Genomic DNA, 12,682 nt, shown 5'->3' with positions numbered 1-12,682 from the left:
TGAGTTCAGGCTTGATCAGGTCTCTCAGACGGTTGATGGCCACGTCTAGTTCTGCTGACAGAGACACAGACTGTTTGGTCTCAGATTTAGATTTTATAAGAACGCTCGCGAAGAGGAAGAAGGCGAGGTCATCAGACAATTTCTCAACCTTGGAAGATGGCACTGACACAGAACCATTCTCTGACATTTTAGAGGAAACACCTGCAGAGGATTTTCCTGGATTCTCTGCAGGTGCAATGCCAGATTTTGGCGTTGCAGGTGACTTTTCAGATGATATTACATCTGTGGGATGATTATTGGTCATTTCTTCTCTAATGATTAAAATTTTATTTGTGAAGAAGTTCATGAAGTCATTACTAGTTAACGTTAAAGGGATGGTTGGCTCAACAGAGCTCTGACTGTTTGTCAGCCTGGCTACAGAGCTGAAGAGAAACCTGGGGTTGTTCTTATTTTCTTCAATCAGTGATGAATAGTAAGATATTCTGGCTTTGCAGAGGGCTTTCTTATAAAGCAACAAACTATTTCTCCAGGCTAAATGATGATCCTCTAAATTTGTGACACGCCATTTCCTCTCCAGCTTACGAGTCATCTGCTTTAGGCTACGTGTTTGAGAATTATACCACGGAGTCAGGTACTTCTGATTAGAGACCTTAGTTTTCACTGGAGCTACAGTATCCAGAGTCGTACGTAGTGAGGAGGTGAAATTATTAACAAGATAATCGACCTCTGTTGGGGTAGCGTTCAGATAGCTGCTCTGCTCTGTGTTGGTACAGGGCATTGAAGATGATAACAGTGGGTGGATTATATTCTTAAACTTAGTTACAGCGCTTTCAGAAAGACATCTACTGTGATAAAGTCTACTCTCCACCGCTGTGTAATCAATTATTGTAAATGTAAATGTTCTCAGGAAATGATCAGACAGGAGAGGGTTTTCAGGAAACACTGTTAAATGTTCAGGTTCTATGCATATGTTAAAACAAGATCTAGAGTGTGATTAAAGTGGTGGGTGGGTTCTTTTACATTTTGACAGAAGCCAATTGAGTCTAATAACAGATGGACAGATGTTTCAGTGTGATCAGAACAAAAGCTGCCGCTGACATCAACGTTCTCTTTGAAGCCTTTCTGGATTTAGATTTTAACCGAATTAATGTAAAGGAAATTTCTTTAACGTGATCAAATATCAGTTGGGAAGAGCCAGACCTTTGTCCAGTTTGTGTTGTCTACGAACTTTCCCCAGTATGAGATGATATGAGGAGTCGCTACAGTTTCCCGTTGAAATAAGACTCTGATTGATTTATTGTTATTTCTGGAAATCTGTGTGTGACTCTGTCTGTGCACGTTTGTGTTTATTTTTTCTCATTCTTTTCTATTTCTGTTCAAGTTCGGCACTGTTGTATATTTGAATTGTTTCATTGTTATTTTTACAGTTTGCACCTTTGATCCAGACATTTCGTCCCACTCTATACTTGAGTGTGTATTGCTTGGTTAGATTGTTAGAGAAGCATATTTTGCCTGCAGCCTTTTCTGATGGTGATAATAAAGACAACTGCTGAGGGTTTGGATTGGGACGTGACTAGAACAGCACAAACTTGAGCATAATCCCCAGGCGGGATATTAAGAAACCGGTATTCCATAAAGAGGGATTTGTGTCTGTGTCCATGAGAGTCCGTGACAAAAAGGTTCGGCAATGAAAAGCAGAAATTTTAATTGGGATTTGATTAATGCCAAAAAAGTTTAAAGCGCCTAGTTTAGAGATCACATGGAGGAGAAAAACATTCCAGGTGCAGTTGGGATATTTTTGTCAATATTTTAGCCAATTAATCTTAGATGTATTGTTTAAAGTGCTAAGAACAGGTTTCCTTAAATACTGAGTCGCATTTCTCCACACAAAGTTACAGAGCACCTTGTCGATGTTGTTTGAAGGATTTTTCTCTACACGGAGCGACGCTTTGGCGATCAGAACTCTTCCTCCTCTTCCTCAGAGATCTCTCAGGAGACACTGTTTAGTCTGCGTTGGGTTTTCTGAATGATAGCTTCCAGATTTAAGGATGTCGTAGCCATACGTTCACACCTGTTAATATTCAGATCTCAGGTCCAGGGAACAATTTTACTGAATCCAAAGCGGCAGAGATTTGGTTTTCGTTCTTCAGAAAAAAAGAGCGATGATTAGATTTCTGTCCAGCAGAGAAATACCTCGAGGTTTACTCGACCTAATATGGTCTGCTGAAAGTTGGGCGACCAGTAAAAAGAGGTACAGAGATACGGAGCACCAGGAGTGACAAAATGAATTAATGAATTGTGTCAATAATTAATTAAAATTTGAAATAAATAAATTAATGGTCATTTAATTACTTCTCAAAATATGTTTCATTAATTAATTAAACATTTCATCAATTATTTAATGGTGTATTACATTACTTCATTTAGTCACTCCTGGCCCTCCGTATGTCTGTGTCAAACAGCTAACGCACTTTTATCCATGTTTGTGCGACCTGCCTTAAAGTTCTGCTCATTTCCGGCTCTCTGCTTCATTCTTGGACTTTACTGGAGTTACTTTACTGGAGTTACTTTACTGGAGTTACTGGTTTCAAAGCATCTCCATTTGTGTCGGCCATTCTCCGACACGATCGACAGAATCTAAATGTTCAACACTCGTGCTCTACGAGTCCTCGCACCTGGAGGCAGTGGGCAGTGAACTCACCTGTGTTAGTGTGTGCGCTGGCCTCTGGTGCTGTGGTGTCACCTTGTTGCTGGGGTCAAGCTGTTTGTTGAACTCACTGTTCTCTGCTTCCAGCCTCGGGAGTCGAACCTGTGGAGACAAATCTGTGGCCTTCCCAGCCCACGCCTCATTCCCAAGACCCAATGTGAATATTTAGTCTCAAACACGACTAAAAGAACCTACAGACAGTCTGTAATCTGATTACATTTCATGCTGAAATTTTGAGCTCTAGTTTTTAAATTATGTCAAACAATATTTGATTCAAAGTTTGAGTTTATTTTCCACTAAAAACGACCAAAACCAGTCTCACTGCGAGTGTGTGATCTCTGATGCGCCCGTCCTGACACACGCTCATATTGCTTCGTCTTCTGGATTAAAATCGCTGCCCTGCTCTTTATTTTTCCGTTGCCGCGGTGAATGGTGGTATCGGAGCTCGATTGGTGATGGCTTTCTTTCTCCACTAATGAAAATAATCAGAGCTGACTTTGTGGAAGTGGAAACTGAGTCATCTGGAGCTAAAGCTGCGTCCTGGAACAGGAACCATCACATGAATACTGCACTGATTTTTAAAATGTAAGATTTCAGAGATCAGCACTTCAGTGTTTACAGATTCAGCTGGATGCATGGATGAATGCGTAATGTGATTTTGGTCCAGTCTGTGTCAAACATAAAGCAAAAACACCTTAAAATCGTTTAAAATGATCATTTTTCCCCCAGTGTGGAAAACAGCACAGTGCACAGGCTGGAGTCCAGAAAGTCCACAGCTTTGTGTGACATTTGATACCACGTGTGAGTTTTAGAAGACGTAATCCAGCATGACGTGCGTGTGCCGATCGCTGGGAGCGCGGCGCCAAAACGTCGGAGTCCACTGTGGCTTCAGCGCCACGTCTCCGTCCACGTCTTCGCTCCACCAGCTGCCGAGTAACCAGAACAGACACTTGGCTGCTAAGTAGAGCGCTCCAGCGCCGAGAAGAAGCTTCAGGAAGCCAAAGTCCTCGCCGCCATCCCGCTTCTTTGGTTTTCCACTGAAAGCTGAAGACAGAAATTCAGAAAGTCTTTAAAATGGAATCTGGCTCGCGGTGTAGCAGCTCTGAACAATCACGTCTAAATATGGGAGCTTCATTTCTAGGTTCATGTCCAGAACTTTTACAGGAGCCAATTCTTCAGCAGACCCTACAGGTGATATAAAAAGCTAAAGTAAAAGCACAGATATGACACCAGCTCATTGTCTGTAGGGAAACATGACACACATGGTTTGATTTTAAATAAATAGCAGAGGTTAAAGGTCACATTACATCATAAAGTCCTGGCCTTTTAACAGGTGCAGTTGCTGCTACAGCTCATGATCATCTGAAGCAGTTAAGTGGAAAACGACTGGACGTCTTTTTTTAGATGTTTCACCTCATCACTGAGACTTCTGCACATCTGGATAAGACGTCCAGTTGCTTCCAACTCGAGTGCTTCTTGTGAAAGAAAACCAAAACGACAAATCATAAAAACAATGCAAATCTGGGGAAATAAAACCTCAAACGAAGCGCACATCTCAGCTTGAACTCGGGCGACCTGACCAAAGAAGCCAGTCAGACATATTCCACATTTTCTGCCATTAAAAACTTTTACATGTGAAGCTAAACTGAACCCTGACTGCAGGTTTACCTTCACGAGGCAGCTTCCAGTAACTGTACGCCGGTAGTTTCCTGTAGTTAGCTGCAGGCCCGCTCTGTGCTGATGTGTTGTAGCTGTAGTGCACGTGCTGCTCGTAGCTGCTGGGCTGCTGTGTGGATCCGCTGTAGTACTGCACCACGCTGCAGGTTTGCTGAGCTGATGGATCCGAGTAGGGGGTCTCTCCTATGCCCTGGAGCACATTTACGTAGTAGCCCATCTGGATGAGGAAGCTGGTGAGGTCCAGCTGGGGGTTCTGCAGGGCCTGGATCAGTTCACAGCTGATTTCAAAAGTCCTGTCGAATCTGAACCTCCCAAAGGCGGCTGGGTCGTGCTCAGTGATGTACACCGTCTCCACCACCCGGGTCCTCACCCGGTAACCAATGATGATGCGATCGATGTTGGAGTTGTTGCTTCTGACACCCGACCGATAATTTTCCCTCACGTACGCCGGCAGGTTTGCAGAAGCAGGATAAGTTTCTGTGCTCAGGTTGCCAACCTCAAAGTACGTAACCTGGAAAGAGAGTAAAGATGGAGGGCAGAGGCTGTCACAGGAGGAATAAAACAGCACTTTGCCCCTACAGTCTGAGTCCTACTCCCACCTGCACGCTCCCGCCTTTCCCCTTCTTCTCATTTCACTTATAATGACATGTTTGCCCATTCAGATTCCAGCTGAGAGCTTGAAACCTCAAACTGAAGTGTTTTTACTGAACCATAACCAGCTGGGCGGTTCCCCTAACAGGAAGCAGACTGATCTCTACCTGTGAAACTACCAAACAAACATGGCACACCTTACTCCTGCTCTTCCTGGGCCTGCTCAGAACAGGAAGGAGCTCCTCCATGTTTCCAAACAGGTGGAAGCCGAAGTTCCCGTTCTCCGGCTGACAGTCCGACACCAGCTGTGGAAACACATCAGGTGTTAGTCTGATTCACACACACACACACAGACACACACAGACCTGATCTTACCTTCATGGTGACCACCAGCTGGACGACCTCGCAGGTCACACACTGGTTGGAAAACCAAAAGAGCAGCTGGAGGCCGTGTCGTGGAAAAGGACGGCCAAACCCTGAATACATCAGGTTCTCCGGAGTGCAGAGCTGCCACTGAACCATGGTGGAGCTCAGCACGCAACACACTCACACACATGCAAGTATTCAGGAGCTCTGCTTTCACTGTGAGGAGGCACTGCGCTGTTTCTGGTAAAAATGCAAAAACTGCACTTTGATGTATTGTTTAAATTCCATGTGTGCATCAGTGCTGAGCCAGTGCGCAGCTGTTATTATGTAGAGAGCCGCTCGCACAGTTATAACTAAAGAAATAACAAAATAATCAGAGTTAGAGATAAAAAATGCATTTCAGTAAAAGATTTCAGTAAGTATGTGGCAATATTACAGCTCTACTGTGGGATAAAACACACACACAACAGCATCTCATTTTTGCACATTTACAATTTTACTTTTTCACGTGTAAAACTGCAGATACAGTACTGTGCAAAAGTCATGAGTCACTCATTTCTTTATATTTTGCTGAGAAAATAGAAATATTTTATTATATTATATTTTAATAATATCATACTATTAATAATAATGTAATATAATATTATTATATATTAGTTAATTATTTAAAATAGACAATTTACTGCAAAGTGCACATAAATGGATGATTATTATTATACATAAAGCTAAAACAGAGTTTGTACAACTCTAATGAGACTGGAGGTGTTATTGCATGAAGGATCAAACTCTGATTGTACGATTCTATTCTCATAATTCCAACTAGGGATGGGTATCGTTTAGGTTTTATCCGATACCGGTGCCAAATCGGTACTTTTGAAACGGTGCCGGTGCTCAAACCGGTGCTTAAAGAATGGAGAACACAAACTTTGTCCAAAAACCTCTCATGTTCAGCTGTTTTCCACTTTTTCTTTGGGCATTTTAGCCTTTTTGGCCAGGGTGAAGGGAGCATCTGCCATCAAACAAGAAGACATGTAGCTATGATGATGTTTGCTAGTTCACCTTACATGCATTAATGTAATAACGTGGTTAGCCTACTCAACGTAAATTACACACGAACAACATGAAGCTACTCACGCAGAGAAGAACAGCTGCTGCTGCATCATCATCCTCATCATTTCTGCTGCACTGGCAGGGCTAGGGGCCAGGGCTCTCCTCTTCGGGTTTTTGGGGGATGTTGCTCCGGGTCCGATAACTGGCAACCCACCCAACGTGCACAGTGTGAGGTCTCGCAGCAAGCTATCAAATACGGCGCATTTCTGGGCTTTTAAAAAAAACGCTATGCGTCGCCAGGTGTTTCATCGGATTCTTGGTGTTACCTCCTTTGACAGTATCACAGTATCAGCTTAAAGCACTTGTTGCTGCTGAGTTTGCATATTTTGCTGTGAAGTACAGCCAGACTTTGACCGCTTCACCTTGGACATTTTTAATCTGTAGCTCTGCTCTAACAGAACGTACGTACCTGGACCCGCCTACTATCCTCGGAAACGTAAAATGATTGGCTAGAAGTGTATCACAGCTCAGGAAAAAAAAGCACCGAAATAAAGAACCGAAATGTGCGCTGCTTTTCGGTCTGGTTACTACCGTTTATGTCAGAACCGGTGCCATCATGGCACCGGACACCGGTACCCATCCCTAATTCCAACAATTAAAAAAAATTAAAATGCAGCCTTTCTATGAGCTCAACAAACATCAGCAAACACACAAACTGTTTGTCTCACGGTGTGTTGCAGCTAAAGCTCCAGCTGCTTATTTCACAGGGAGAGAGAAGAAAGAGAGCTAACATCACTCAGAGATGGAGAAAGATAAGAAAGAAGGACAGGAGAGGAGAGGAAGAGGAGAGCTTAGAGGTAAAGGAAGGACGCTCATTTAAAGCTCACACGGAAGTCCTCGTGTTGTTAAATCTGTACATGTCACATTATGTTTGTTCATATAAACTGAGGCAGACTAAATGTCACGGGTCTGGGTCCGTTGGACCCAGTATGCGGAGTTTCATGTTTTTGTTATTCTATGTTTGAGGTTATTATGTTTTGGTTTTAGTTTGCATCAGGGATTGTTTTCTTGTTCTCTTGTTGTGTTTATGATGATGATTATGATGTTTATTATTTGAGTTTCATGTTTAAGGATTTGTTCTCGGTTGTATCTCACGTTTAGTTTAGTTCAGGTTCCATGTGTCATTCTGTCTGTCTCTCAGTGTCATGTCTGCGTCTTGGTGTGGTGTTCTCATTTCCTGTTTTATTGTGAAGGTCTGGGTCTCATGTGAGTGTGTTCAGTTTTACCTCTGTCTCGTCTTGTTGATCATTCTCAGCTGTGTGTAATTCCCCTGTGTTTCTCTGGGTGTATTTAAGTCATGTCCTCCGTTATTGTAGTTGCTGGTCCGTCTGTGTATTCCAACCTGCCTCATCTGTGTTTCTACCATGTCTCACCCGTGTGTTCTCCCTGCTGTCCGCCGTTAGTCTCTTCTGGTCGTTCTCGTTAAGGTTTGTGCTCTGTAGTTTAGTTGATCCCAGTATAGTTTAGTTCTAGCTCCATTTGCCGTTTGTATTTACTTTCATGTTCAATAAACCACCTTTACACCTTCACGACTGCCTGCATTTGGATCCTCCTTCATTTCCTCCACACGGCTCACCTCACTCGCCGTGACAGTACGGACCAGCCAGATATGGATCCAGCGGCATTCACCACACCCACGGAGCTTCGGGACCTCATCACGAACTCCGCTTCAAAAATAATCAACCTGTGGCTAGAGCATGAGGGAGAAGCATTCCTCCACGTTCTGGAAGCCAGACTGCAACAGCTGCTCACGGATTATCCCTGGCTATTGGACTCACTACACCCACTCGTGCAAGACTTCATCCTTCACGAACTTCACCTACACCCACCAGCCGCTACCGCTTCCCAACCCAGCCGGACGCCGGAGGTTTTGCCCGGCCCGCCGGAGGTTTTGCCCGGCCCGCCGGAGGTTTTGCCCGGGAGGAAGCGACTATCTCGCCATTGGCGCGTCGCCCCACAGATTAGGACTTCGGAACTGCCGGCTGTGGTGAGTGGAAAAGACGCTCCGTCTGTTTCACCAGTTCATATGACTGTTTATACCGGGGCTGTGTTCGTTGAGTCAGCTGCTCAGCCGGTAGCTCGGTTAGCTGCCCAGCAGTCGCTAACTCAGTCAGCCGCTCAATCATCACCTCCATTACAGTCACAGTCAGACCCAGTAGACACCATGTTACAGTCCATAGCCCAGTCAATAGCTCAGTTGGCAAGAGATTCATCAGCCTTATTATCAGTTCAGCCAGCCACTCCACCACCTGTTACTACTTCGCTACCTGTAGCTCAGTTGCCACCAGTTCAGCAGCCTGTCCACTCATTTACCCAGCCTTTATCCTCACAGCCTCATTACAAGCAGGGAACACACTCCACACAAACTTTTGCTGGTTCATTTAAGCCGGCCATCTCAGAGACAGTTGCTCCCTCTAGGGCCTCCCCAGAGGCTGGGTGTCAGTCACCAGCCAACTCTGGACCCCTAGAGGTCAAGACGCCAGCACCAGCAGCCTCACCGGAGAACTCACCAGAACAGCCTCGGCTCTCAGCACCCCCTGAGAGTTCAAGTGAGTTCACCCGTCCGCCTCAGTCCTCTGCTAAGTGTATTGGGGAACACTTTCAGCCCTCTGAGGACTGTATCCCACTGTTGCTGCCTGAGTCTAGCCAAAGTGCTGCTCAGTCCCAGCCAGTGTCCCCACTGGCAGAGGTCTCCGTACCTGCTGCTTCAGAGACTGGTTCCACTGGAGGGCCTGAGGAACCCGTCCAGTCTCAAGTCATGTTAGCTGGGGGTTCAGGTGAACCCAGCCAGCGTCCTGCCTCATCGGCTGGAGGGCCTGAGGAGCCCGGCCAGCCTCAAGTGTCGTCTGCTGGGGGTTTAGGAGAACCCAGCCAGCCTCAAGTGTCGGCTGCTGGAGGGCCCGAGGAGCCCGTCCAGCCTCATGCCACGTCTGCTGGAGGGCCCGAGGAGCCCGTCCAGCCTCATGCCACGTCTGCTGGAGGGCCCGAGGAGCCCGTCCAGCCTCATGCCACGTCTGCTGGAGGGTCCGAGGAGCCCACCCAGCACCACGCCTCGTTAGCTGAGGGTCCTGGAGGACCCAGCCAGCACATCCTCACATCTGCTGGTGGTCCTGGAGGACCCAGCCAGCACATCTCCACATCACCTCCTGCAGCATCACCGCCGTCAGGTTCCGCAGCCGTCCCGCTGCCGTCAGGTTCCGCAGCCGTCCCGCTGCCGTCAGGTTCCGCAGCCGTCCCGCTGCCGTCAGGTTCCGCAGCCGTCCCGCTGCCATCATTCGCGCCTGGTCCGGCCTCCGCGTCCTCATCTGCGCCTGGTCCGGCCTCCACGTCCTCATCTGCGCCTGGTCCGGCCTCTGCGTCCTCATCCGCGCCTGGTCCGGCTTCAGCTCCGCCTTTGTCTGGTCCGGCCCCGTCTGGTCCTGTGGTTGCCACGCCGCCGTCAGTGCCAGCTCGACCCGTTCCGCCTCGCCTCTGCCGGCCGTTTTCCGGGCCTCTAAGATGGCATCATGGCCTTCGGGGACGGCCTCCGGAAGGAGTTCGTCGCCGCTGGCATCGCGGCCGTCCTCCGGACCTGCTCAGTGGCCGCCACTACCTTCCAAGAGGTCGGCCTCCAGAACTGTTTGCCCGTCGCCGCCGTTGCCGTGTGCACGGTCGGCCCCCAGAACTGTTTGCCCGTCGCCGCCGTTGCCGTGTGCACGGTCGGCCCCCAGAACTGTTTGCCCGTCGCCGCCGTTGCTGTGTGCATGGTCGGCCCCCTGACTGTGTTATGGACTAGTGGACTGTCGTGTTTTGGTTCTGGACTCTCGTGCTCCTGGTTTTTTGTGTTTCGGGCCCTCCTTCCTGGGCTCCCTCTAGGGCCTCCCCAGAGGCTAGGTGTCAGTCACCAGCCAACTCTGGACCCCTAGAGGTCAAGACGCCAGCACCAGCAGCCTCACCGGAGAACTCACCAGAACAGCCTCGGCTCTCAGCACCCCCTGAGAGTTCAAGTGAGTTCACCCGTCCGCCTCAGTCCTCTGCTAAGTGTATTGGGGAACACTTTCAGCCCTCTGAGGACTGTATCCCACTGTTGCTGCCTGAGTCTAGCCAAAGTGCTGCTCAGTCCCAGCCAGTGTCCCCACTGGCAGAGGTCTCCGTACCTGCTGCTTCAGAGACTGGTTCCACTGGAGGGCCTGAGGAGCCCGTCCAGTCTCAAGTCATGTTAGCTGGGGGTTCAGGTGAACCCAGCCAGCGTCCTGCCTCGTTGGCTGGAGGACCTGAGGAGCTCGTCCAGTCTCACGTCATGTTAGCTGGGGGTTCAGGTGAACCCAGCCAGCGTCCTGCCTCATCGGCTGGAGGGCCTGAGGAGCCCGGCCAGCCTCAAGTGTCGTCTGCTGGGGGTTTAGGAGAACCCAGCCAGCCTCAAGTGTCGGCTGCTGGAGGGCCCGAGGAGCCCGTCCAGCCTCATGCCACGTCTGCTGGAGGGCCCGAGGAGCCCGTCCAGCCTCATGCCACGTCTGCTGGAGGGCCCGAGGAGCCCGTCCAGCCTCATGCCACTTCTGCTGGAGGGTCCGAGGAGCCCACTCAGCACCACGCCTCGTTAGCTGAGGGTCCTGGAGGACCCAGCCAGCACATCTCCACATCACCTCCTGCAGCATCACCGCCGTCAGGTTCCGCAGCCGTCCCGCTGCCGTCAGGTTCCGCAGCCGTCCCGCTGCCATCATTCGCGCCTGGTCCGGCCTCCGCGTCCTCATCTGCGCCTGGTCCGGCCTCCGCGTCCTCATCCGCGCCTGGTCCGGCTTCAGCTCCGCCTTCGTCTGGTCCGGCCCCGTCTGGTCCTGTGGTTGCCACGCCGCCGTCAGTGCCAGCTCGACCCGTTCCGCCTCGCCTCTGCCGGCCGTTTTCCGGGCCTCTAAGATGGCATCATGGCCTTCAGGGACGGCCTCCGGAAGGAGTTCGTCGCCGCTGCTGGCATCGCGGCCGTCCTCCGGACCTGCTCAGTGGCCGCCACTACCTTCCAAGAGGTCGGCCTCCAGAACTGTTTGCCCATCGCCGCCGTTGCCATGTGCACGGTCGGCCCCCAGAACTGTTTGCCCGTCGCCGCCGTTGCCGTGTGCACGGTCGGCCCCCAGAACTGTTTGCCCGTCGCCGCCGTTGCCGTGTGCACGGTCGGCCCCCAGAACTGTTTGCCCGTCGCCGCCGTTGCTGTGTGCACGGTCGGCCCCCTGACTGTGTTATGGACTAGTGGACTGTCGTGTTTTGGTTCTGGACTCTCTTGCTCCTGGTTTTTTGTGTTTGTTTTAGCGTACTGGAACTTATCTTTATCACTCTGTTAATGTTTATAATGTTTTAACCTTCAGCATTGTGTGTGGACTTCACTGGTGCCTACTATGCCTGGTGTATTATTGGTTAGTTATGTCACCCGCCTGTTAGTATATTTTATTTCTATGTTGTATTTTATATTTGTATTTATTATTGCTCTTAACTCATTCTGGGAAGCACTTTGGCATGTGCTATATAAATAAAATTGTATTGTATTGTATTTACTGGAGTAAAGAATTTGAATCAGTATTTGAACTTTTAGTACAAATGACACTAACACTAAACAACTAAACAAATGGGAATGAATGATCTGTCAGGCTGCTGGTAACAAAGTGCCTAAAGAAGCAACTTAAAATGTATTTTCTGCTGAGCTGGCTGTGATGAGGCAGAGTTGGGCGGCTTAACAAGCCAAGAATAAAAAAATCATTCCTCTGAAAATGCTCAGGCACAAGCACAAGTGCAAAAACAGCCCACTGTGGAGACCTGCTGCTCAGGACCACTTTAAAACATTACAACAAAGTCTGTCTCGCAGGGAATAATCCAAAGGAAAAAGGGGTGGCTCGGGACTTTCGCACAGCACTGTATAGTTGTAATATTAATAATGTAATCGTTCACATTATTCGCGTATTATGGCTTGTTTTCGATAAATGAAATCACTGAGTTCATTAAAACATTTATTCCAACAACACAACACTGAGCTGAGCCATTATAATGCAGTTCCTTATTTCTAAAAAAAAGCTTTATGATCGTGGTCTAGTCCAATGAAGCTATTAAATAATGACTTTAAGCAAACGGCGAGCTGCAGTGCAGAGAAAATCGCTGCTGTAAAGTCTGATGTGCTGTTTTCTTCTTTATTTACCGTTTTTGTTGTTTTCTCGCTCTGTTTCCTCATTTTCAGGAGGCGCGCTACAGCCCGGAGCGCGAACGTCAAAT

The 12,682-nt window shown here is 48.4% G+C and overlaps 1 protein-coding gene across 2 annotated transcripts; it reads right to left on the bottom strand.

Annotated features, from left to right (window-relative positions):
• Window positions 1–2,974: 2,974 nt before the first annotated feature.
• Window positions 2,975–12,669, bottom strand: LOC113023549 (uncharacterized). Of its 2 annotated transcripts, none has more exons than XM_026169633.1 (5): window positions 12,609–12,669; window positions 5,351–5,694; window positions 5,173–5,280; window positions 4,376–4,895; window positions 2,975–3,751 (listed from the first exon to the last, which is right to left on the bottom strand). In XM_026169633.1, the coding sequence occupies exons 2-5, from the start codon at window positions 5,495–5,497 to the stop codon at window positions 3,516–3,518; spliced, it is 1,011 nt and encodes a 336-aa protein (XP_026025418.1). In that variant the 5' UTR covers window positions 5,498–5,694; window positions 12,609–12,669; the 3' UTR covers window positions 2,975–3,515. The 2 variants fall into 2 exon arrangements, with proteins under 2 accessions (XP_026025418.1, XP_026025419.1); XM_026169634.1 differs by lacking the exon at window positions 12,609–12,669 and adding an exon at window positions 6,476–6,504.
• Between the last annotated feature and the right edge of the window lie 13 nt (window positions 12,670–12,682).

The sequence above is a fragment of the Astatotilapia calliptera genome, chromosome 6, assembly GCF_900246225.1.
Source record: "Astatotilapia calliptera chromosome 6, fAstCal1.2, whole genome shotgun sequence".
In the NCBI taxonomy this organism is placed as follows: Eukaryota; Metazoa; Chordata; class Actinopteri; order Cichliformes; family Cichlidae; genus Astatotilapia; species Astatotilapia calliptera.
The sequence above is the reverse complement of the archived record's forward strand: the minus strand, read 5'-3'. Positions and strand labels throughout refer to the sequence as shown.